Below are 22,313 nucleotides of genomic sequence, written 5' to 3'. Positions count from 1 at the left end.
GCCCACGACCGTGCGGCGACGCGCGTCTGGCGCCCTTCGCGCGCTCGGGGTTTAGCCGAGGCCCCGGAGCGAGCCAGCTTCCGAGGCAGGGGAGGCTGGCTGGCTGGCTGGCTGGCTGGGCCTTTTCAAGACGCGCCCGGCTGCTTTGCCCCCGGAGAGCCGCACTAGCCTCCCCGTGCTGCGCGTGCCCCGCTTCTGCGGGGAGACCCTTCCGGGGCAGAGGGGGCCGCCCAGGCCCTCGGGCGGCGAGGGCGAGGGGCCCGTTGGCGCCCGGCCGAGGGCTTCTGAAGGCGGGAGCGGGGGCCGCGTCCCGGACGGGGCTGCTCGTGCGCGGCGCGCGCCCCCTCAGGAGGCGCCCCCGGCCGACGGGGAGTCCTCGGGGCCCCTGGGCCGCCCTCGCTCGCTCGCGCGCCTGCCTGCCTGCCTCTGCTCGCGGCTCACGTTCGTCCGCCAGGGGACGCGCCGCCGGAGACCCCGCCAGAACGCTCGTCTGAACGCCGCCCTCGTCGCTTTGGCGCTCTGCTGACCCTGACTGACGCGCGTCTGCGCTGCGGCTCTGCATCCCCAGGTCGGCAGTAAAGCAGAAGCAAAGCGCCGCTGGTCCCCGTGAGGCCTCGCGTCGCCTCCGGACGGCCCTCTGCGCGTCCGCGCGGGTCTCGGCGGGCGGGCGGGCGGGCGGCTCTCGAGGGCTGGCCGGGCACGGGGAGCCCCCTCCGGCCGGCGCCGGGACCTTCGCGGGCGGCCTCGCGCGTCGGAGCACCGCACACGCCCCGGGCGGGCTGGCGGGCCTCGAACCGGCGACGAAGCTCCGCCCCGGGGCCCTCGCCCCGCCCGCTCGGGACGTGGTGTCGCCATGGCGACGGAGGGGCTTCCTCGCGCAAGGCCGCGAACCGACGAGCAAGTTAGGCTGCGCGGGCCCGCCCTCGCCCCGCCTGCCCGCGCGGCGGAGGCGGAGGCCACGCCCCCTCGTGGCGGGCTCGGCTGCGCCGCGGAGGAGAGGGCGCGTTTGGACGCCTGGGACGGCCGGAGCCGGACCCAGGTGAGGACCGCGGCCGCGGGGGGAGTGTGAGGGGTGCCCGTTTCGCCCCGCCTGGAGGACCCCTCCCCACCTGGGACCCCAGCCCCGCCCCCGGGGCGGAATCGAGGCCCTTCCTTGCGGGGTCTCCGCCCCCGCGCCTCGCAGGTGCTGGCTGGGGACGATGGGCGCTGTCGCCCCGCGCCAGCGGGGCCCGCGCGGCTCGCCCGCTTCCCCTCTCCCCTCCCTCGCGGGCCCGGCCGCCTTCGCCTCGCTCCTCCCTCGGGGCTCCCCAGGCCCGCCGGGGTGGGGCTGCCCTCGCGCCCCCGGCTCGGCCCGGCCCGGCCCGGCCCGGCGGGGAACCGGCGCCGCCCGCCCGCTGGCCCCGGCCCGGCGGCAGGTGGGCTCCGGCTTCCCTCTGAGGGCGGGGCTGGTCTCCGGGGGGAACGCGTGGAAGGCGAGGTCCCGTGGCCCTGCTGCTCCGCCTGCGCCTGCCTGGTCGGGGCCCCGTCTTTCCCGCGGGTCTCCGGGGAGGGGAGGGGGCAGGGACGCGTTTGACAGGTGGGGGGGCCGCCAAGAGGAGCTTCTCGCGGGGGAAGAAGAAAGCGAAGTCTCCGAGCTGCTTCGTGGCCCTTCGTCGTCCAAGCGGGGCGGCTTCGCCTTGTCTCCCGGGGCTCCTCTCCGTCTCCCCTCCAGCCGCTCCCCGGATTAGGTCCCGCTGGGCCTTTGGGGAGCAGCCGGGATCGGCTCGATCTTTGGCCGGGGCCATGGCTGGTTGTGAGCGTTCACCGCGGGAGCGCTCGTGGGACGCCCAGCCTGATGCAGCCGGAGAGCGGTTTGGGCCGCTGCAAGGAGCTAAAGTCAAGTACCTCGGTTTGCAAGTTAAATATTTCACTCCAGCTCCCTGAGCGGCATCTCTCCTCTCCTCCTGCCTTTGCTTGCTGCGTTCAGGTTTAGCCACAAACCGCTTTGGCAAATCACGGAGGAGAACACCTGTCCCTTGTGTGATAAATGGAGCCGGAGCAACTTATTTTAAAAGGGTAGGTGCTCTCCCAACATTTGGTACGCCAAAAGAGCTGTATAAAGTAGGATTAACTAAAGTCCTTGGCAGATGGCAGGACTTAACGCAACCAGACTGTGTTACATCCACGTCTAATTCTTTCAGATTTAATTTTCCACTGCTGCATCTTTGAGTGTGAAAATTTCCTGTAGAGGTTCTCAGGTGCTTCTCCCCCAGGCACCTTAAATGTTTCAAATGCATTCAAGATTGTCTGTGGAATATAATAATTAAGTTAAACTGGAATTGCCATTGAGGGATTGCAGCACATGATTGTTTGATGGGTCATAAATGTTCTGCTCCAAGGAATTGTGGTGCAGTTGGAAGTTTATGCCCAGGAGTTCTCCCCATGTGATGGGTGCCAGCTGAGAGGTGTGCCCACATCATAATAGTTATGAATAGAGTTTCTTAAGTGGCTTTAAACAATGAGCGTAAACAAAGGTGATGGTGAAAATGCCTTTCCTCTGGGAAGCTGGCCAAGCTTGGCTATCTTCCTAAAGTTGACAAGTATCCTCGGGATCGCCAGCGAAGGGGCTTATTCCATAGAGTTTGGGCCCAACGGAGATGCACTGCTTCAGGCCCTTCCTTGGCATCCAGGCACAAAATGAACAGGCCAGCCAGAGTCAGGTGGTCTGCAAGGTGAGACTGTAGTCCTGGTTAGACCCTGACTCAGTTAGGAGAAGTCCTGGGGAAGGGGTGATGAGTTCTCAACTTTGTGGGCAATCCTGGAATATTTGTTCCTCGTGGCGGGCCTGGAGGCCCTTGTGGAAATAGCGTGGCTGTGGAAGAGGGTGCTCCTAAGCAAACATTCCTGACTGGATCGCCCAGTAGGAACACCTCTGACCTACTGTAGGTTTTTCAGGCAGACCCCAGGTTGTGGAAGTCTGGTTTATTGGATGGAAAAAGAACAACATCTACCGAAATCACCCCAAGCATCAGGTTGTTGAAAACAGACTCCGGGAACTCATATGTGCTGAGGCTAATGTGGGAAAAAGTGGTAATTTAAGTTGTCTTTGCTTTGCAGGGAAGCTGTTTTTCCTTAATTCTTGTGAGAATATTTCTGTAATCTGTTTCAGGAAGAGAAATCCTGAAATTCTTCTCAGTCATGGCAGGAAATAAGGCAGCTAGTCAGAAGGATCTCTGTTTATCTGTTTATTTCTATTTCTGTTGGGTTTTGCTGGCAAATGATTAATGCTTCTTCAGAAAGAATGCTTTAATAGCTTAAATGCTTGTACCCCAGGTTGTATTGATTAAAGCAATTGTTTTTAGTTCTTCCAAGGCTGGGTGGCTTGCTCTGATGGAAGACTTTTGAAACATGACACCACATCCTGCGATGCAGGAAGAGCAAAGTTCCCCCCGGCCTTGTTCTGATTGCTTTTGCCCATCCATGCAAGTCTTCAAGCCATGCCCATCCCCTAATTGCTTTAAATTTGATCCCAGGTCTTCCTGCCAAGCACTGTGTACCTGGATGGTGCTGCATAAATAGTAAGTTACTCATCAGAGCAGGAGTTAAATCACCTATTAAGCCAGGTGGACTGAGCTCAGAAGGAATGCACAGGCCAGCCAAACCAGTCAAACCAGTGAGTAAGTTTACAGTCATTCAGGCCCAGGCATAGAGCATCTCTCATCAGTGGCGAGCTCTGTGCATCTTCTCAGACTGTGGTTGAGGCTGTTCCAAGGGGAAAATGTCGTTGATTTTGGCTGAGAAAACGCCAGCCAAATACATCTTAGGGATTCTGGGGCACAACGGCCACCACGGGCAGTTTTGTGGTTGCCAAAATAAAATGGTAATGCTACCGATGAAGATGTACTAGAGGAGCGCTCAGTTCTGGCTTGTAGAACTTTTAAGGCGGAGAGAAGTGGGGCAAAAGACAGGTGAGGTTGAAATATGTTGGCCCTGGAAAAGACCAAGCAGCTCCTTTCCCTGTATTTGATGGAGAAGGTTCCTAAACTGTGTGGCTAACAGGCTTATGCTTACTTTATTTAACATGAATTAGCTCTTTCAGTAAAAACAATATTTACAGTACTTAGATGGGAAGTTGTAATGATGATATTCATGATGTTCATGGTAATAGAACATTAAAATAATAATCACAAAGCGTAGTTTATAAGTTAATGCATACTTTGCTTATTGCCCTTATGCCTGTCCATGGGATAGGAGTGTCTCTCTGCATCCGACCCGAAGCCAGTTCCTGCCCTGATCTTTCCTCCTCAGCTTTTGGGGCTTCGGTACAATGTCTCCTCCTCCTCCTTGAATAAGTCATTTCATGGAAATGTGAACGCCACAATGGGGGGGGGGGGGGATCCCATGTAGGTTAACTGAAGTTGATGCAAGCCTGTCTTAGTAGCTGGGGGCCAGGCATTCTCAATGCTGGTTTATTAGCTTATTAATATGAACTATAAGTTAATAGGTGTGAAAGGCAGCTCTGTGAGTGATGGTGTGGAAGCCACCGCTGCTTTTAGGTTCCCCTTCATGCAGACAGCTGGGAGGGATTAGGTTTCTCCGCTTTGGGGTCCAAAATCTGGGGAGAAAGAGTAGCTGGCAAAGTGCGTGGCCAGTGGAGCTGCGTGGGCTCTGTGGCCGGAGCCAGAGGTCCTCGGAGGGTGTGGTGGGTTGCTCCAGGGGTTGGCTCCATCGCCACATAAAGGGGCCCGTGTCCCGGCTTCGGAAGGATCTGAGGAGAGCCCGCCCTTGGCAGAATCTCAGGCCAAAGGTTATAGCAGCACGCCAGGCGAGGAGCAGTGGAACAGGTCTGGGCAGGCCACTGCCAGTCCTTTGCAGGGTGGCACTGCTTACCGTCTTTGCTAGAGCATGTCCTCTGGGCACGGTTATTAAATAAGGAGGATAATGTCATTGCGCCGAGTCTGTATCGGCTACATTAGAAGTCAGGTTCTTGCCCTGCAGAACAGGCAAGCTAAAATTGAGCACACGGCGGCGGGGGGGGCGGGGGAGAGCAGTGGGAAGCAACAGGGAAAGCCTGGGAAGATGCCGAGGGAACGAGAAGGGCACAGGACCACTCTCACCACGGCTCCCAGCACCTGGATTCAGAGGCAGGCAGCCAGCCCCATCTGTAATCAGGGCAGAGGCCTACCTGTCTCCGTTGCTCTCTCTGAGCCATCGTGCAGCGTGTACTTAAGAAGGAAAACTCTTGGTTCGCTTTCACTGAATTTCTCAGTCCGTGTTGCTGGCAAAGACCTCTGTAGCGCAGCGTGGTGTTCGGCTCCTCTCTTTTTCTGAGATATCCTTTTTGAAGGTACCTTAAACCTGCTGCTGCTGCTGCTTGTTTATCTGCTAGCCGCTCACCCCCCCAACTTTGAGAGGTGCCCCCGATACTCGGCAGCCAGTTCATCTTATTGACAGAAGCAGTTGCTGCTGTTGCAGCTTTGAAAAAAGATGCTTCAGCGGTTTCACCGAGTTTTGTGCTTTTGATAGGAATTTTGCGTTCCTTTTTCTCTCAGCGATTCCCACCACGTGATGTTTCTTTGAGACTCATCTCTCATTCTTGGTTGGTCGCCCTGAAAGCAATGGGTCCATCTCCTCCACGTTACTGTATTTGGCAGTTCTCTTCTTTTTCACTCCATCAACATTTTAAAGGTGGCTGCACCCCGCCTCACACTGAATTTCAAAGGTGCCGCCAGTCTTGTGAATGGGGCATGGAAGCTTGGCAGCCCCCAACAATGGGGTAGCTTGCCCAAAACGCAGGTGGCTGCTTCCAGGTAAGGCTGAGGTGCAACTCGGGGAGCGGTCTGTCCTTTGATTGGCAGTGTGCCAAGGTATCCGTGGGTGTGTACGTGGGGGCCGAGGGCTGCTTGTGCAGAAGGGTTGATTTTACTGCGCAGATCCCTTTGAGGAGCGCCAGCAAACCAGATAACTGCAACTAGAAGGGAGCTGGTACCCATGGATATAGTAAAGTGCTTGTGTTTCTGGTGAAGTAAATTGGAACCTGTAATCGTATATGGTGGACTTTGAGGGCAGTAAATGGATTAGGGCTTGGTTGCCAAACTCACCAGTTGCTCCATTAGCACCGCGAAAACTGGCTGGGCGGGAGAGGACAAGCCTTGCTGCCAAGGGGTGGCAACTGCCCCTGGGGTCCGGCTGGCAGACCTTCCAGCAGGACAGGAGGTTGACCTACTTGTTTTGACCACCTTTGCTGAGGTATTGCCCTCATTGGTGGGCACCAGGTTGGGGAAGGTTGACAGGTGAGCCACTAGCTTCAGCCGTTCGGGTGCCCTGGGGAAAGAGGCTGGCTGTCCTGGGGAGGCTTCTTGGCTCTGGGCGTGGGGCCTCGAGGCCCCCAGGCTCTCCAGCTCGGCAGCAGCTGCCTGCCGCTCACCCAGTTCTCCCACATGCTGGGTGCCAGGAATTGTGGGCTGTGTGCAAGAGCTCTTTGTTCTGCTGCCCAGAGGTGCAGCCAGTCCTGGGCCAGCTTGCTTCCCCCCCCCCCCCGCTCATGGCTCTGCGTTGGAACAAGCAGCCTGGGAAGCGGCTGGTGCCACAAGTCCTCTCGGGTGGCCTGCTTGAAAGGCCGGAGTGCCCCTTCTCTGCCCTGTCTGCTGCCTCTGAAACTGAAGGCAGGGGGCCCTGTTTCCCAGCTCTGCCGCTTGCCAGCTCCGTTCTTCTGAGAGCGCGTGAAGGGCAGTTTGCACCAGTGCCATCGCTGAATTGCTTTTATAGGGCTCATTACCCGGAATTTGGGAGGGCGTTCCATTGCGAAGCACAAAGCTGCACGTGTTAGTCGTTGTGATTGTTGGTTTGTCGCCAAGCAAAAAGAGGCGGAGGGGGAGCAGCAGGCCCTCCAGGGCTGGGTCTGCCTCAGGGTCAGGCCTTTGCAGAAGGAGACCCCGGCTTAGCCCAGAAACAGGCCTGCCTTGCTGGAGCGGCGCTGCGCAATGGCTGCTCCTCCATTTCCACGGAGCTGCTTTGCGAGAGGCATCTTCCACCCCTTCATTGCGCTTCTGCTTGCGCGGCTGCGGCTTTGTCACAACAATTCTTCCTGCGCTGTTTGTGTGTTTGTGATGAGAGCTAGTTTGGCCCTTGGAAGGGTGCGCAGCAGAGGCCCTCCAACTCGCGCAAGGGAAGAGCCGAAACTAGGCGGCCGGACCTTCCAGGCCGCATCCTCCGTAGCTGGTCTGTGGCAGCGCTGGCTCCAGGGCAGAGAGCTCCTTTTCGGAAAGGGCCCTTCGCCTCTCCTGGGTGGATGCGATTCCACTTCAGCGGCTGCCTTGGTGGGGCAAATGAGCCACGAATCTCACCGCGTCGGGAAGGCTGTTTCCACGTTCCCTGCCCATCTAGTAATGCGAGGCTTTGCATAGCCATTGACCTTTGCTTCCTGACGAAAAGAACTCTTAACGCACTCTGCTCCTGCCCGGCACTTGGCCCGGAGCGGCCTTCCGCTAAGACTATTGTGTCCTCCTGGTTTTTGTTTCCAGTTAGCCTTTGGCATTTCCTTGGGCCGGGTCCGCCCGAGGAAGACTTTGGGAGCAGCGGGGAAGAGCTGCCCTCGAGGAGAGCCAGAGGCGTTGCTGCCTAATGGTGAGGCACCAGCTTTAAACTCCAGCTTGAAGGGATCTCGGGAAGCAGCGGGGGTTGGCTGAATCGGGTCTAATGGATGTAGCGGTCACGCGGCGCATGTGCAAGGCACTCACGCGTGCACACACAGGTGCACGGGGAAGTGTGGAAGGAGCCCTTGGCTAGAGGGGTGCCTGGGGCTTGGCGGGTTGTCCTGGGAGTTCCCATTGCCAGATGCAGCAGTGCGGGGGGGACTGAGGGTCAAAAGGCACTTGCATGTGCCACCCGGAGGCCTCTGCGGACCACCAGGGCCTGCAAGGTGGAATGAGGAAGTTTCAGGGTGCTGCTTCAGCCTTGCTGTGGAACATGGGCTTATTTATCCCTGACTGAACAGTGGGGGGTCCAAGAGCCCTACCCCCAAGGTTGGCTCTCTTAACTAACGGCAATTCCCCCTTTGATTGAGCGAGCAGGGCTGAGTTGGTGAAACCGAAGGTGGCGGCAGGGTTTCGCGGGCTTTTGCCACGGCTGGCGAGGCCAGAGGTCCGCAAACGAATTCTGCCAAACGGCCCCCTGCTGCTGCTTTTCTGCTCTCCAGGTGCAGATGGTTTTCTTTTCTGCGGAAGGAAAGAGACGGGCCCAGTTCCCTTCGTGCGGCCGTGGCAGCCCTTTCTTCTCCCCCCCGCATTTTATGATAGGTTCTGAAAAGTTCTGCTCTTCTGCTTCTGAGGGAACGGCCTGGCCTGTGTCACCCCCCCGCCCTGCCGTGTGGTTTCAGCCTGCCTGGGGGTGATTAAGGCCCGCCGTCCGGCCCCCTGCAGAGTTCGGGACGGCTGGAGCTGAGCCGCAAATTGCCGGGAGCCGACCGTAATTTCAGGGTCCGGCCACAGGCCTCCCTGATTATAGAGACACGTCTCCTTATAGTCAGCGCCACAAGCCGCTGCTGCACTTCTGTTAAAGATTTAAAGAAAGTCCGTTTCCTGTCTAAGCCAACGAGCCCCCTCTGGGCCCGGCACTTCTGTCCCGCGAGGCCGAAGAGCAGGCTTCTCCCCCTGCTGATCTGTCCCAGCGGCCTTGTGCCGCGAGCAGAACTGCCCTGCTTCCGAACGGGCGCCTTGCAGCCCGGGCGGGCCAGGCTGGCGCCCAGAGCCCCTCTCTCCAGCAGAGGAAGCTCTCCGATGCCAGTGCTGCTCGCAGGCAACCTCTCGCCCTTGCCCCAAGCTCCGCGTTCATCGGGCAGAGTCGGTCGAGGCAGCTTCCCGTCGTAGCCGGCCAGGCAGGAGTGGCTTTCTCTGCCGTCACTGGCGGTGGGTTTGAACAGGGGCGCAAAGAGGCCCATCAGAACAGACGCTGGATATGGTCTGTGGCTCATCTTATCTGGATCCACAGAGATGTACAGCGGCGAAGCCTAAATCAGTCTGCTACGTTCGTCGGCGGGGAGGCGAGGGAGAACACGGGCAGTTGGGGGCCTCTGCGGCAGTCTGGAGACAGCGAGGCCGTTTCCCTCGCAACACGTCGCCCTGTGGGCAATGCTCGTGCCCCCAGCCCGGCCCCCTCCCCTGAAGAGCTTTGGATGGCTGGGGGGAGTCCTCCAGCTCCACGCCGCAACCTCGAACGCAGCTCTACCTCAGTCAGGGTTAGCCTGCCCTTCCCGGAGAGAGCTTGATTCCGGTCCATCCTTCTGACAGCCGCTCAAGGGAACGGGTCGCCTTCTCTCCTCGACCAGCTCGCCATTAGCAAGCCGGCCGAATCCCGTCACCGCATCCTTGGCCCAAATTTCCCTCTCCTTTAAACAAACACACGTTTTGCTTCCTCCCTCCTAGAGTTGTGGCTGCACGTGACTCAGCTGCGGTGTGTGCTTACCATGTGAAGTCTCAGAGCAGCAGCCTTGTTCCTGTCGTGCACGAGAGCTGTCTGAGATGCAGGTCCCGGAATGGCAGGCGCTGAGCACGCCCAGTGCGAGGCCGCCAGCAGCCGAACCCCTCTGGGCCGACCCGGTTCGCTGGCTCGTGAGCGGGGCCCAGAACGACTTTAAACCCCGCGGGGAACGAGGCTGAAAACGAAGTTAGTCGGTGCATCGTTATGGGAAGTGCTCCAGAAAAGGCCCCCTTGGCCCCCCTTTCTGACCCGAGCAGGCGCCCAGAGCTTGCAGCGCGGGGCTTCCTGGGCTGTCTGGGGCAGCCCTAAACGGGCTGAAGCGCCTCTGCTCCCACCAGCCCTTTGCCCGCCCTCCCTTGTGAGGGAGGCTACTTGTGAGGGTCTCCTCAGAGCTGCAATTCAGCCAGTTAAAAGGCAGCTGCTTTCCTTTGGATTATTCAGAGGTGCAGAGAACATTCCCTGCATTTGAGAACTGCTTTGCATGTGTTTGGACTTACAGCTCATGGGTATTTGGGGCTTTTTTTTTGTTATGGAAAACACACGCTGGAAGAAATGCTAAAGCAGAGTCACATCCTGTTCCTGCTCTGGGAATGTAATTGCCTGGGAAGTTGCTTGGACAAAATAGTTGACTGCGGTCCTTTCCCCAGCTAAGACCAGGCCTTGAAGCTGCCCTCAGCCTCAGTGCCCTCAAACTCCACTCAAGAGCTCTTTGCTGGCAGGTAACTAGGCGTGAATCAGCTGTTTGTTTTCGAATGAAGCGCTTAGCATGCAAATATCGATTAGTTGCTTTTATTTGGACGTTGAGGTTTTTTTAAAAATGCCAGTTAAATTCCCAGATTGTCTGTCCTGTTCCCAGGAAGAGACTCTGTGCTTGCCAGACAGAGAACTGGCGCGGTTGGTCTCTTCTCTTGAGGGAGTGGAGCAGAGATGAGGTCTGACAACCATCCTGGAGTTGGAGTCGGCAATTCCAGAAAGCAGAGGGGACAAAGAAGGAGTGAGATCAGGGAAGAAACTGGATTTGGGTCTGAGCTGCCAGTCCTGGGGTAGGAGGCAAGAATCTACAGGATCCCCTTAAGGTGAAAGAAGGAATTATCTCCTCAGTCTGGCCCCAAATTGTCTCCAAAGCTGCAGGTCTCCCTCTATCCAGATGTGGGAATAATACTGACCTCCGAGTAGGCCTTTCCTCCCAAGGAGGGCTTCTCAGCCCTTCGGTTGTCTGCCTAGCTGTGCCATTGCTCTTGCAATATGAACGATGACCCAGAGGCATCCCGATTGGAGGCCTCCACCGAAGTCCTGGTTAGAGGGACCAACTGTGCTGAGCAATGGGGCTTCTGGGCATTTGCTCACTTTGGGGCTGCTGCACCCTGTCCTCGCCCTCAGAGGCTGTCCCCGCTCAGGAAGCATGGCAGCTCAGGGGGGCGGTCTGCTCCTCAGCCAATTGAGCGGCCAGAGACAATTGAGCAGGCATTTGTAGGCAGCCTGGACCTTCCTTGGCCACTGGATATCTTTCAATTCACAGGAGCCGCACCCACCGAATCCCCGAGGCTCATTTTCTCTTGAGCCGTTCTTCTGAGATACCTCAAGAAGATCTGCTTCAAAGTGATCCTCGACAGAGTCAGCCCCCTCCTCCAGTGGCATCATTATGAAATGGCCCAGGAAGCTCAGGTTGTGTGAAAGGTCTTCTTGTGAATAGAACTGAGGGCTTGATTGGTGTTGGGAGGCTAATTTGTTGTTACACAAAATGTATTCTTTGGGAGTGGGGTGATGAAGAGCGAGTGTGTGTGCTTGTGCGTGTGCCTGTGTGTTTATGTATTGGGACTTAAAAGAAAACGGGCAGAATGGGGTGAGGTCACCTAGGTGGGTGCGTAAAATGCCTTTTTGGAGAGCAGAGATTCAGAAGCCTGGGTGGAAATCATTTTTGCGGGCATGAAAGCTGCTACTATTATTGCTTTATTTGCAATATTTCTGTAGGAATATGATTGTCAGAACAGCCCTTCAACATCGGGCTCTTGCTTCGACTCACATTTGAATGCCTCGTATTTCCATTTTTCATAGAGCGTTCCTTCTCGCGGGACCCTCCCCCTCCCAATTCTGCTAGGCCTTTGAGAAGAGAAATGGCCACACAAGTTGAAGTGGGCTCTGTCCTGACCTCCCTGGCCAGTAGAAGCGAACCAAGGAACGAAGCGATGCTCCAGCACTCCTTCATCAGCTCGCTGTCTGACCCAAGCCGGAAGCCCAGGGAGGACCCCAGTTCTCTGGCCCCGTTGATTCTGGAGGGCGGAAACAAGCTGGGGAATCCCGTGAGGCCGGCCACCGTGCCCTCCGCCGCATCAAGGCCGCGCTTGACCCCCAAGCCCTTCTCCCGTGAGACGTCTTCCGATGCTTTTGCTGCGGTGAAACCACCTGTCCCAGGACTCAAGCCAGGCAGTGTTACTCCAGAGTCCCCCACCTTTGCCCAGACCTTTGAAGATGCTGCCGAGAGATTCACTGGAAACGTCCCGCCGCTGCTAGATCAAAAATTAATTGGGAGCAAAAGCCCCAGGGAGCTCATTGCCACCGTGCCCTTTTATTTGAGCCCCCAGGCCAACACCGTCATCCTCTTGGAAAGCAGGAGCCCTGAGAAGGAGAAGGCTGAAGATGAAGGAGGTCCTCGAAAGGCCCAGGAGGGGCAGCTTCTGTCTTCCCCATCAGAGAGGTGGTCTAGAAGGCAGCCCTCCCTCTCCACAGATCCCAGCCTGGTCTCCTGGAGCCCTCACAGGTCTCTGGAAAGGAAGGAGATCTTTTCGGGTGCCCCCAAGGGTTTGGCTAGCAGTGTTGAACCACAGCAGCACCCTAGTCTAGCCCCTGAGACGCACTCACAGGCCCAAGGGAGACTGGCATCGTTGGCTGTTTTTCTGGAATCATGTCAGGAACAAACGCAGCCGACTCCTCCTGAGGCTGCTTCCGGGTTATGGGTTCAAAAACCAAGGCCACTCTCTGCGGATCTCACGGGCAAATTTGAAAACCGAGAGCTTTCCTTCCAGAAGAAATCTTGTCTGGCTGAAAGCAGGGAGAAGAGCTTTGCTGCAGCCAAGGGCAGGCCCCTGGAGACCATGGCGGCAAAGAGCGAAGCAGCGGGCTTCAGCGTAGCTGAGCCTTGTAGTCCCAGAGTGAAAAGTGCCAGTCAGCTGGCTGAGTCTCCCAGTGCGAAAAGCCAAGGCTCTACCCAAAGCTGTTTGCCCTCTGCAGGCGGAGTGGCTCCCCCGGGCCAGGCCGTTCCAGAAGACTCGGGGCAAATCTTTGCAAAGGACAGGAAGGATCTGTGGGAGCTAGAAAGCCCGGGGAAACCCAGCGTGGGGCAATATAATGCTAGCAAAGGCCAGGCTCTGAGAGAGAAGGTAGAGCTCCCTCCCAAGGAGGCTGGCTTAAGGAATGCCAACCCGCCTGATACCTTGGATCTCAAAAACAGAGGCTGCGTTAAAAAGACTCTTCCACTTCTAGACGCCTCGGCAAACAACTGGACTCCCACTGAGACCGAGTCTTTCTTCAACAGCCCTGGAAAAGAGAATCGGATATTGAACATCCAACAGAGAATTAAAGAACTGACAGCAGAGAATACTGATTTCAAGCCAGAAAATTTGCGTCGCTCGTTCCGGTCACGGCCTCTCTCCACAGATTTGACAAAGGTGTAAGTGATGGAAAACGCTGGTGTGAAGCAGGCTACCTTAAGTTGGTGCATTCCAGATGTGTTGGGTTTCCCTCCCCCAGATGTGCTGTCTGGGGGATTATGGGAGTGGAAATCCAGCACATCTGGATGGTCTAAAGCTGGGGAAAGTATTACAGCATGCTAGGAAAGCATCCTCTGGGCTTTGAAGCTGATAGTTGTCCTGATTAGGAAGAATTTGTAACGCAAGAAAGAACAAAGCTCAGTTTTAATTCCGAACTAACAAAAATTGAGGTCCGGTATGGTTGAAGCTTATGGATAATTGTACTAGTTCTGTCTGAATCTGAATGGTGCCGAAATGTTCAGCGGGGATCTGGTCTGGGATGAGCTTGGATCTAGGACAAACGCGAGGCTGGACTGAACCCAAGGATGATGCCCTTTTGCATGTGGGCAGACTGATGCTAGGGAAGGGGGCGGGAAAGTTTTCCAGGGCTAAGTTTCTGGAAGCATGTTAAAACAACATGCTGGTTGCTTGCATTTCAGATACAAAGGCTGGGGCGTATTGCCAACCTTTCCCCTTCTTATCTTTTTCTTCTTTCATGGTTCGGAATCTTTGCAAACAGGTTTTCTGGCCCCGTGACTGCAAGTGATATGAAGCCGAGGAGGCAGCCCGAATGGACCAGGAAGCCTGTCAGTGAGATACAGGATGCTCAAGGGGTAAGGAAAGAACCCGAGATCCGTCTCTAAATAAGAGGCGGCCTGTACAGCTCTGAGTGGAGTGGGCACGTTAAGCACGGCACGGCCCTTAGAAGTTTCATCTGCTGATGCCTTCTCTGCCGTTTTGGAGAGCACTGAAAATCATGTTTTTTCTACCAACACGTGCGTAGGATTGCTTTAGGCACCTTTCCAGGGTCACAGTACGCTGTGGGTTTGTCCCTTACCTTTCTCCTTTGTCCAGTAAATTAGATCACATTCTAGTTGTTCTGCCAGTCTTCCCAAACCTCGTTAGGGTTCACCTTCCATAACCCCCCAGCCAGCATGAGCATTATGGGAGCCAAAGTCCCAGCCTAGCTGGAGGACACCAAGATTAAGGAGGGTGTAATGCCCCTTTTCAGCATTCCCTAAGTAGCAGGACGGCCATACAATACCTTTGTGTTCCTCCCAGCCCTTTCTAGAACATTTCCTCATCGTGATTCACTGAGCCGTCAGAGAGCTGTGCTGGTTAACTGGCTGTATGCCAAAAGGTTCCCAGCTGACCTCCATACAAGGGAAAGTGTAGGTCTGCATATACATGTGTGAGGTGTGTGTGATAGTTTGGCTTGTAAGAATAACCAGTTCAATAAACATTTGTCATGATTTTATACGTTTTTCCAAACCTTTCAAATACTTTTATATTTGAATATATGTGCCCTGAAATCTAGTGTAGTCCCCTTAACATGAGAAAAAGCTTCTTTTGATGAGGTGGAACATTCTTTTGACCAAACCAGCACTTGAAATGTAAAGACGTTGTTTAAAACTAAGGGGCAAATACCTATGCACACTGTTGGATGGATTGGTGGAATACAATATACTTTGTATTGTTTTCTGCATTATTTAAATTAATATACTGCTATGAACTATTTAAAGAAAAAAGACAAAGGTGTTGCAACACCATGTTCCTGAACACTTTCAGCAAAGAAAGACTGGACATGGCAGATGTCAATTAACAGGTGCCCAAAACACCTTCTTAATAGTTGCGTATTTCTGCTTGTTTCAGGATGAGACGCTGCCTGCAGGTGGAACAGATTTTAGAGAAGCCTGCACGGTTGGCAGTCCATGGAAGCCCCCACTGTTGGCAAAAGCACCGTCCACAGAAGGACCCCCAGAGGGAGAGGGCGGCTTTACCAAAGGCAGGCAAAACGTCTCTTTGCCAGGAGAACGTCCTGGCCTGGTCCTCAGTCCCAAGGCAAAAATGTTCTCCAGCTCTCCCACTGAAGAGGCCTGCCTGAAAACGGTCAGGGCCACCATGTTTGAACATCATGTGCAAAGACACAGCGTGGTTGCCAACCAGCTTGGAGCTGAACCATCGTTGCTGCCACTGATGGAGTCCTCTGGAGAGTTGTTCTGCCATTGTCAGGAATTGTGGAAGGAGAGAGTGCTGGGAGTTAGACAGTCTACAAAAGGCTCCACCCGGGAGACTGACCTGTCAGGGGATGCCGGAAAACCCAAAGATCCCCGACCTTTAACTGAGGATAAAGGCTCTCTGGCCCTGGTGTGGGCAGAAAACCCCGTGAAGGAGAAGCGCGAGAAACCGGCTTCAAAGCGCATGGAGGATTCCCTGCTGTACCAAAGGATCGAGCCCAGATATGAGATTCTGCAGACTCTGGGGGAAAAAGTACAAAGCGAGGCCGTTGCAGCCGTCCCCGAAGGGAAGGCCGTCACTCTCCGTCGTGAGAGATCTTTGAAGGAGAGCCGGAGAGCCAGCAGGGGTGCTGAGGATGAGAGTGATGGCTGGAGAGGGGGTCCGCATCCAAAAGGCCCTGCCCTGGGAACAAGCCCATTGAAAGACCTTCCTGCCTCCTGGAGCCAGCGTACTGTCCACAGAGAAGGGACCGGGCTGGGCAGAAATCAGGCCGGACAGCAGCTGGCCTCTGAGAAGGCAATATCATTCACCAGCAGGACGAAGGATGACGGCATCTTTGCACCGTGCTTAGAAACTGAAAGAGAGAAGACACTTGCTCCTGCTGGTGCACTAGAGGGATCCAAAATGCTGGATTGCTTCCCTGAGAGGGCTGGAACTGGGGTGCGCGAGGCAGATGGCTGCGAAAACAGGGCTGGTGTGCTTGGTCAGAAGTCGACTCCGTCCCTTGCCGCCGGGCGCAAGAACCAGGCCTCTCCGCCTGGGACCAGCCAGTGGCAAAGGGTCAGCTGCACCGGGCTCCTCTCAAGCCTGGACTTGAAGCCGCCTTCTGAGCCGGAGGAACTCAAAGGACAGAAGATGTGCTCGGCCAGGGGTGGAGCCCAAGAAAAGCTGGGCGGCGTAACGGAAGGAAATCAGTTGCAACCGCTTGACCTAGAAGCGAGGTGGAAGAGCAGCTTCCGTAACGTTTCTGCTCCAAAGGTTTCAGACAGGTGGCGAAGGAAAACTGTGCCCCACAGCGCTGCCAGGTTTGAGGACGTTAGGGAGCCCTCTCAAGGCACTACAGAATTGGCGAGCAGAAGGGACGCCTTGCATCTTTTGGATTGCTCAATCGCCAAGAGAAGCCCCCAGACCCCCCATCGAATAGATCTGAGGCAGGCAGAGGTCACCTCTCCCAGCAGCCTTAAAAAGCAACTCTCTCCTTCAGAGCCCAAGGCCATGTATTTTGCAGTTACTTGCCAAATTTCAGAGGAAATCAATAACAAGCCTGGAAAAGATGCGTCTGTGGCTCCTCATGTGAGCAGTTCCAGAAGAGCTGATCCCTCAAATCAGCAGCACAGGGAGTGCTTTCCAGAGTCCCCGAGCTCCCCAGACAGGCCTCTTAGCAAGCACAGGGGAGAACGAGCAGCCCTGGATCTTCCGGAGAAAGGGGCTTCTGAGCATCCACTGGCCGAGGCAAGAGAGCGGGGCCGGGAGCTGCTCCACCGGCAGCCAGAGGAGGCTGAAGGGCATCCGGCTGGAGCTGATCCTCCCCCCTGCCCTGCAGCAAGGTCCCCGTCCTACTTGGCGTCTCTCCGGCAGGAGAAGGCAACTGATTGCTACCGATCGAGAGTGGTTGATATTGATGAGCTGATGGCAGAATATGGGGGAGACTCTCAGAAGGTTTCTGGGATGGAAGACCAGAAAGAAAGTACCTTATTTCCTTGGGAGAAATTGCCGTCCAGAAGGAATTTTACGGGGAGCATTTCTTGCAGCTCTGATCAGAGAGAGGTGACAAGGGTGGAACGCTCCCCGGGCAGCAGAAGGCCAGGCACTGATGCCAGCAGTTGTGAGAATGGCCGCACACATGGGAGCGATCCGCTGGAAATCTGCACCCAGGAGTCAAGTCCTTTGAGGGCCAGGGATGGGAAACACAGCCCTCCTCACTGGGGCAGGCCGGACATAGAAGAAACAAAGCGTTGGTCTGCGGAGCCCGTGGGCCCAAGGACAAAGACATCCTTCTTTGTTGGCAAGGAGCAAGGAGAGGGCATCAGGCGAGGCCCGCAGAGTGCCGAAGATGCCACTCTCCAACCTGTTCGTATGGACCTGGGAGCCTTGTGGAAGGAAGCAAGCCCAAGGCAGTGGGCGGTTCTGGCCCCAGCTGGGGGGTGGTGCCCCAGCGGTGACTCGGGTGGCAAAACTGGGAGGAAAGCTGATACCCACGCTGGCGTCTGGGAGACGGACTCTCCTGCAGCGCAGACCGGGACGGAACGGAGCAGTGCCACATGCCGGGGGACAGATGCCTGGCCGGACCCAAAGTGTTCCTCCTCTGGAAAGGCCCGTCAGGCCCAAGCAAGGCCCGGCTTACCTTTGGGTGCGAGGCTGGATGAGCACCGCATCTGTCGGAGCTTCCCTCCTGAAAGGCCGGGGGCCCGGGTGAACAAGGGAGCCCCATCTCCGAGGGACTGCTTCTCCCACGAAGGGGACAGGGTATGTGGCAGGAACGAGGCGGGGGTGGGGCGGGGCGGGGTCCGGCTGCCTTGGGAGTGGGCATCTAGCCCACCTGGAGGCACCTGGGATGAGCACCGGGAGGGTTGACGTGACGTCGCTGGATGCTGTTCTCCATCTGACGTGTCTCCTCCTCGCAGGGCCTTGAAAAGGAAAGCCTCAAAGAGGACCACGATGGTGCCGGAACCAGGCATTCTCCCTACCTCCTTATGCAGCGGCGGAGTCACAGTTTCTATAAAGAAAGGAGAACCGATCACTGGTCCGGGGTAAGTGCTTGCAGCCTCTGCTCTGCTCTGCCCTCGTCTAGGCTGCCAGACCTCTTCTGGGCATCCCGTAGGGCTGGCTACGCACACAGCAGCCCTTTAGCAAAGGGCTGCGTGCTGTCTTTGGTTCATGGAAAGTCTCCCTGGGCTTCCGTGGGTCAGTGGTTGATGGTTCCAAGGAGCAGGCCAGGGTTAGTCTCCACTCGGCACACCGTCATGGTTCGGGAGGACTCCGAGGCCTCGTGCTGCGTTATGGCCAGCCGCTTGCACACAACTGGGTGAAAAGACCCCGAGGGAGATGGCAAAGCCAGCGGAATGCAGAACCAGGTTAGGCGGGGATCGAGCTCCGTTACTGCTTAGCAGAGGGATCCCTGGAGAAGGTGGAGGGAAAGGGCCTCTGGCCTCTCGTAGATCGATGTTTTAATTGCCACTCGTCTGCAGGAGAGATCGGCGTGGAACTTTGTTCTTCCAAATTGCCATGAAAGTGTGCTGTAGTCAGTCACGCCATCACGGCCAACTCCCTTTCCCACCGGTCTTCCTGGTCAACCTCCGAGTAGCTGACGTGTGACAAGATTGAAAGGGTGAGGGGGGGCAGCCCGAATTGTGCAGTTGGCTGGTTTGTGCCCAGGACATCCAGGAAAGTCTGGAGAGCTGAAGCAGAGTGGAAAGGTCCTGGCCGGACTTGGTCCCTGAGGAAGAACCGGAGTCCGGCAAGGGCTCCTGGCTCTTGAAGCTACTCCCTTGTTTATTTTAGCAAAAAGACGTTGACAGTCTCTGACTTCTAAGGGGCTCACAGAGTGGAACGGAATCCTGCCCCATGGCCCTTCTCCCCCCCACAGCTAATTTCCCTGCAGAGTGGCTTCTGAGCGGAGAGTCCAGCTGGGCGCTTCCAGCAGCAGCCCAGAGCAGGCGGGCTGGAACGGGTTTGGGGGCAAGACGGCCCTACAGCTCTTCCCAGGCCTTGCGATGGGAACGGACTGTGGTCCGTGGTGTCCAGCATCTTGATTTTTTGTGGTGGTTGTTACAGTTCGGCTCTCAACCAGCTGGTCTGCTTGTCTGTGGCTTAGCAGGGAGGCGAGTCCAGTCACTGTGGTTTACGGCTTAGCATTTTGGCTGAACCCAGTTGGTTGTGGATTATTCCAGAAACCGTGTCTCCTTAGCAAGATAGAAGAACCTGGGTTATGTTGTCCTTAACCTTCCTGAATGGGGTGGCGTTTGCTTCTGTTGGCCTTTGAATTTTACGTCGGGTTCACCCCAGAAGGGGAACAGGCACCACTGAGGTGGGGCTGGACGTGAGTTACCCTTCCCGGCCTTGACTAAAGGTCGGACCTGGCATTTCAGTTTATGGCTGGGGCTGGCCACGGCCCCACACTGTCACTTCCTGGGAGGGCTGAGGCAAAGGGCTGAGAGCAGACAAGGCCGCGATCCAAGCAGGGTGTGGGTGCCCTCCCTCCGCGTCCAGGGCCAGGGAGCCCCTTGCCAGAGGAGGCGGTGGGTGGGGGACTGTGAGGGATAAGCCCTCCCAGGGTGTGGAAAATGGCAACCAAGATTATGGGATGTTGCAGCACTTCTACTGCCTGGTTAGAGCTTTGCGTGTCTGCAATAAAAACCACTGACCTACCTTGTCCTTGACTCTTTCCCGTAAGCTCCTGAGGGCATGTCTGGGGTGCTGGAGAGGGAGTTGTGGATTGCCAGGCCCTGAGTCCAGCTCTGACATCCAGGTAGCAACTCCAGGAGGGGGCCTGAATCCCAGTCTATGGACCCTCTGGGTATCTAAGAGCCCCCCACCCTGCCCCCCCGGCAAAGGGAGAGGTTGGCGGTTTCTCCAGCAGTGTCCAGCTGCCACACATCACCCTTCCCGACTTCAGAAGAACCGCTTTCATGGCAGGTTGGCTGAGCCCCTCTGCCTGCCTGCTGTGAGATAGGCGGGCCCACCGGGCAGAGCTCAGTTGGCACGGGAGGCCTCCCAGCACTAGCGGGCCTTTGCTTTCCCCGAGGCTGCCTTGCGATCCATGGCAGCTGGCTGGCGGACCATCTCCTCCACGCCTGCGACCCTCGGAGCCTCTCTGGGACCCGGTTGGACCAATCGGCCGAGGAGGCCCGGTTCATGCAGGGTGTGCTCGTCACCTGGGTGTGGTGAGAAAGCCTCGGTGGCACGATTCCAGCCTAATGGCAGTGGTTCCACGTCACGCTCTTGCCATGCAGAGGAAGGTTTTTCTGTTTCCGCCCTAGGAGCTTATCAGGCATGTGGAGTGTCTGGAGGAGTGGAAAGATCCCAGCCTTGAAAACAATCGCTGGCACCCATCCCTTCAAGCACCAGCAAGTTCCCAAGCCCCTCAGATCTGCTTAATTACAGCGTGCCGGATGCTTCCTTAGGGCAGAGAGGAACAAGCAAGGGATGTCTCATTTATATATGTTTTCAGCCTCACCAATAGGCACCTAAGGCCCTGAGCAAGGAGGGAGGAAGGGAGAGAAAACCCTTTATTTATCCACGGTGCATCGTGAGCAGTGCTGTGGGTGGAGGAGATAAGGATTTTCGATTTCCTTATGGAAACATGACCTGAGCATGACCTCCCCCAAAGTGCTGCCTTGAATTCCCTTTGCAGCAGCTCCTCTGATTTCATGGAGGAGGGCAGGGGAAGACCTGCAAATGGCTGTGGTGAGATGGCTCGTAACCATTGGCTGTTGTGGCACCCTTCCCTCCGGATGAATTTAACTCCCCCTTCCCTAAGCCGGGGAGGGAGCTGGAGTGCCACCCGGTGGGCACCATCTTCAGGGCCTTGACTTCACCGGGCTTCCGAGTGTGGCTGACGCAGGCCTCCAAGTTCCTTTCCCTGGTGCAGGTGGGGAGGCCGGGAGGATCTGCAGCCCAGCCTCGGTCCTGCTCTCTTTTGTGCTCTGGTTGCGTGCTGTAACTGGTTCTTCTCTAAGGCACTCAGTGGTTTTTAACCGGCGGGGCGTACAAGGGTACATCATACAGAGAGGTTAATCTTACTGGTGGGTAAATGTCCAGGTGCACAGCCTGCAAATTCAGAGAGCATCTCCCTCCCCGCCGCCTCTCACCATCTGATAAGAAGCAGCGTGGTGATGATCTGAGAGAGATGCTGATAAATAATTTGCAGGTTCTCTGCCCCTTCTGCGTTTCAGATGCTCCAGGGATGGGAGAGTGCCGAACAATTGCTTGCCATGGAGGGATTTTGTCCTCCCATTTAATTTTTAAAAAGCAGCTTTAACGAAAACATTAAGCTTCTTTTTCCTTTCCTGTAGCAGCTGAAGGGGGAAATGAGGTCATTTGCCACAGAGTCAGCGTGGTGACCCTGTGCTGCAGCCTCTCTCCGCTTAGCAGCACAAGTTTTGGAGCAGTTCAGTCCCTGGGGAGCGTGGAGATAAGCTTCTGGCCCCTCCATGTTTCAGGAGAGGGCCCCCCCTCGGCCTTGGGGCAGCAAAGGTTCCCCTGGTCCTCACAGCTCCTCCGGGGCTGCCCCCATGTGGGGCCCCTCCTGTGCGTCTGCTGCTTCTGTCCTGGGGAGCTGGGCTCTGAATTATTCACGCTCCCTTGAATTGGCTCGGCCTGCTCCAACCTCCTGCTGAGAGCCGAGAGCAACAGGATGGGGAGCTCCCTGTCTGGGGGCATGGAGTTTTATTACTGCCCCAATTGCTGGAAGTCCCTCTGCAGCCTCTGGGTGAGTAAAAGCCTTTCTCCTGCCTCGCTTTGCCCTCTAAAGGCTTTCTGGCACGTGGAAGGTGGGTGGCACTCAGCTTCTTAGCCGTGAGGGGGTTGTGGGCAAAGATAACTGCAGACCGCAAACAGTGAGGAGCAAATGGACTGCGATGCTCTAGAGCCCTTCTTGTTCCCCCTGGCATCTGGGGAGAGAGCGGATCCACACAGTGACCCCTTGCTCAACGGAGTATCCTGCTTTCATGACCTCGCTGTGCTGGGTAAAGCTGAGGCCAGGCTGCTGACTGCATTATTCCTCTTCCTTCCTGCTTGCCTTTTCCTTTCATGCTTTTACAGGCCCTCTGGAGAGTTTTCTGGAGTGCCTTCCGTGCCTCTGCTTGCTTGCCTCTGGTGGCACCTGCAGGGCATGCCACATGAGGGCAGCAGCAGCCCTGCCAAAAAAAGCGCCCTCCTCCCCCCCCCCCCGTGGTAGCTCTGGATACAGGTGGTTTCCAAAGCACGGTTTGCAGACCCGCCAGCAGGACTGATTCTGAGCTTTCAGAACTCCTGAGTTGCCCAGTTACAGCAGGTGTTACTGGTAAAGGCCCTTTCTTCCTGGGGGGCTTGGAGAGGCTGCTGGCCTTTCCAGAGATGACCTTCCTGGAAGCTGGGTAAAAATGTGCTGGG

At 56.4% G+C, this 22,313-nt stretch overlaps 1 protein-coding gene across 6 annotated transcripts in view; it reads left to right on the top strand.

The window, feature by feature from the left end:
* The first annotated feature begins 920 nt into the window (after positions 1–920).
* Positions 921–22,313, top strand: part of KIAA1671 (KIAA1671 ortholog) — a 40,670-nt gene continuing 19,277 nt past the window's right edge. For 2 of the 6 annotated variants that reach the window (XM_088135059.1, XM_088135056.1), the window contains exons 1-6: positions 921–1,039; positions 10,976–11,121; positions 11,512–13,123; positions 13,723–13,816; positions 14,856–17,687; positions 17,846–17,971. In XM_088135059.1, coding sequence (XP_087991185.1) covers positions 11,571–13,123; positions 13,723–13,816; positions 14,856–17,687; positions 17,846–17,971 — 4,605 coding nt within the window. In that variant the 5' untranslated portion in view covers positions 921–1,039; positions 10,976–11,121; positions 11,512–11,570. Of the gene's footprint in view, positions 1,040–6,511; positions 7,606–7,640; positions 10,176–10,975; positions 11,122–11,511; positions 13,124–13,722; positions 13,817–14,855; positions 17,688–17,845; positions 17,972–22,313 lie in introns of those variants that run through there. The other 4 variants (XM_025169142.2, XM_007432135.4, XM_088135057.1 and 1 more) reach the window with 4 other exon arrangements.

This window comes from Python bivittatus, unplaced genomic scaffold (assembly GCF_059951505.1).
Source record: "Python bivittatus isolate LINGU-HERP-01145 unplaced genomic scaffold, Pbiv_v1 ctg000100_np1212, whole genome shotgun sequence".
Classification (NCBI taxonomy): Eukaryota; Metazoa; Chordata; class Lepidosauria; order Squamata; family Pythonidae; genus Python; species Python bivittatus.
This window is presented reverse-complemented; position numbering and strand designations above follow the sequence as displayed.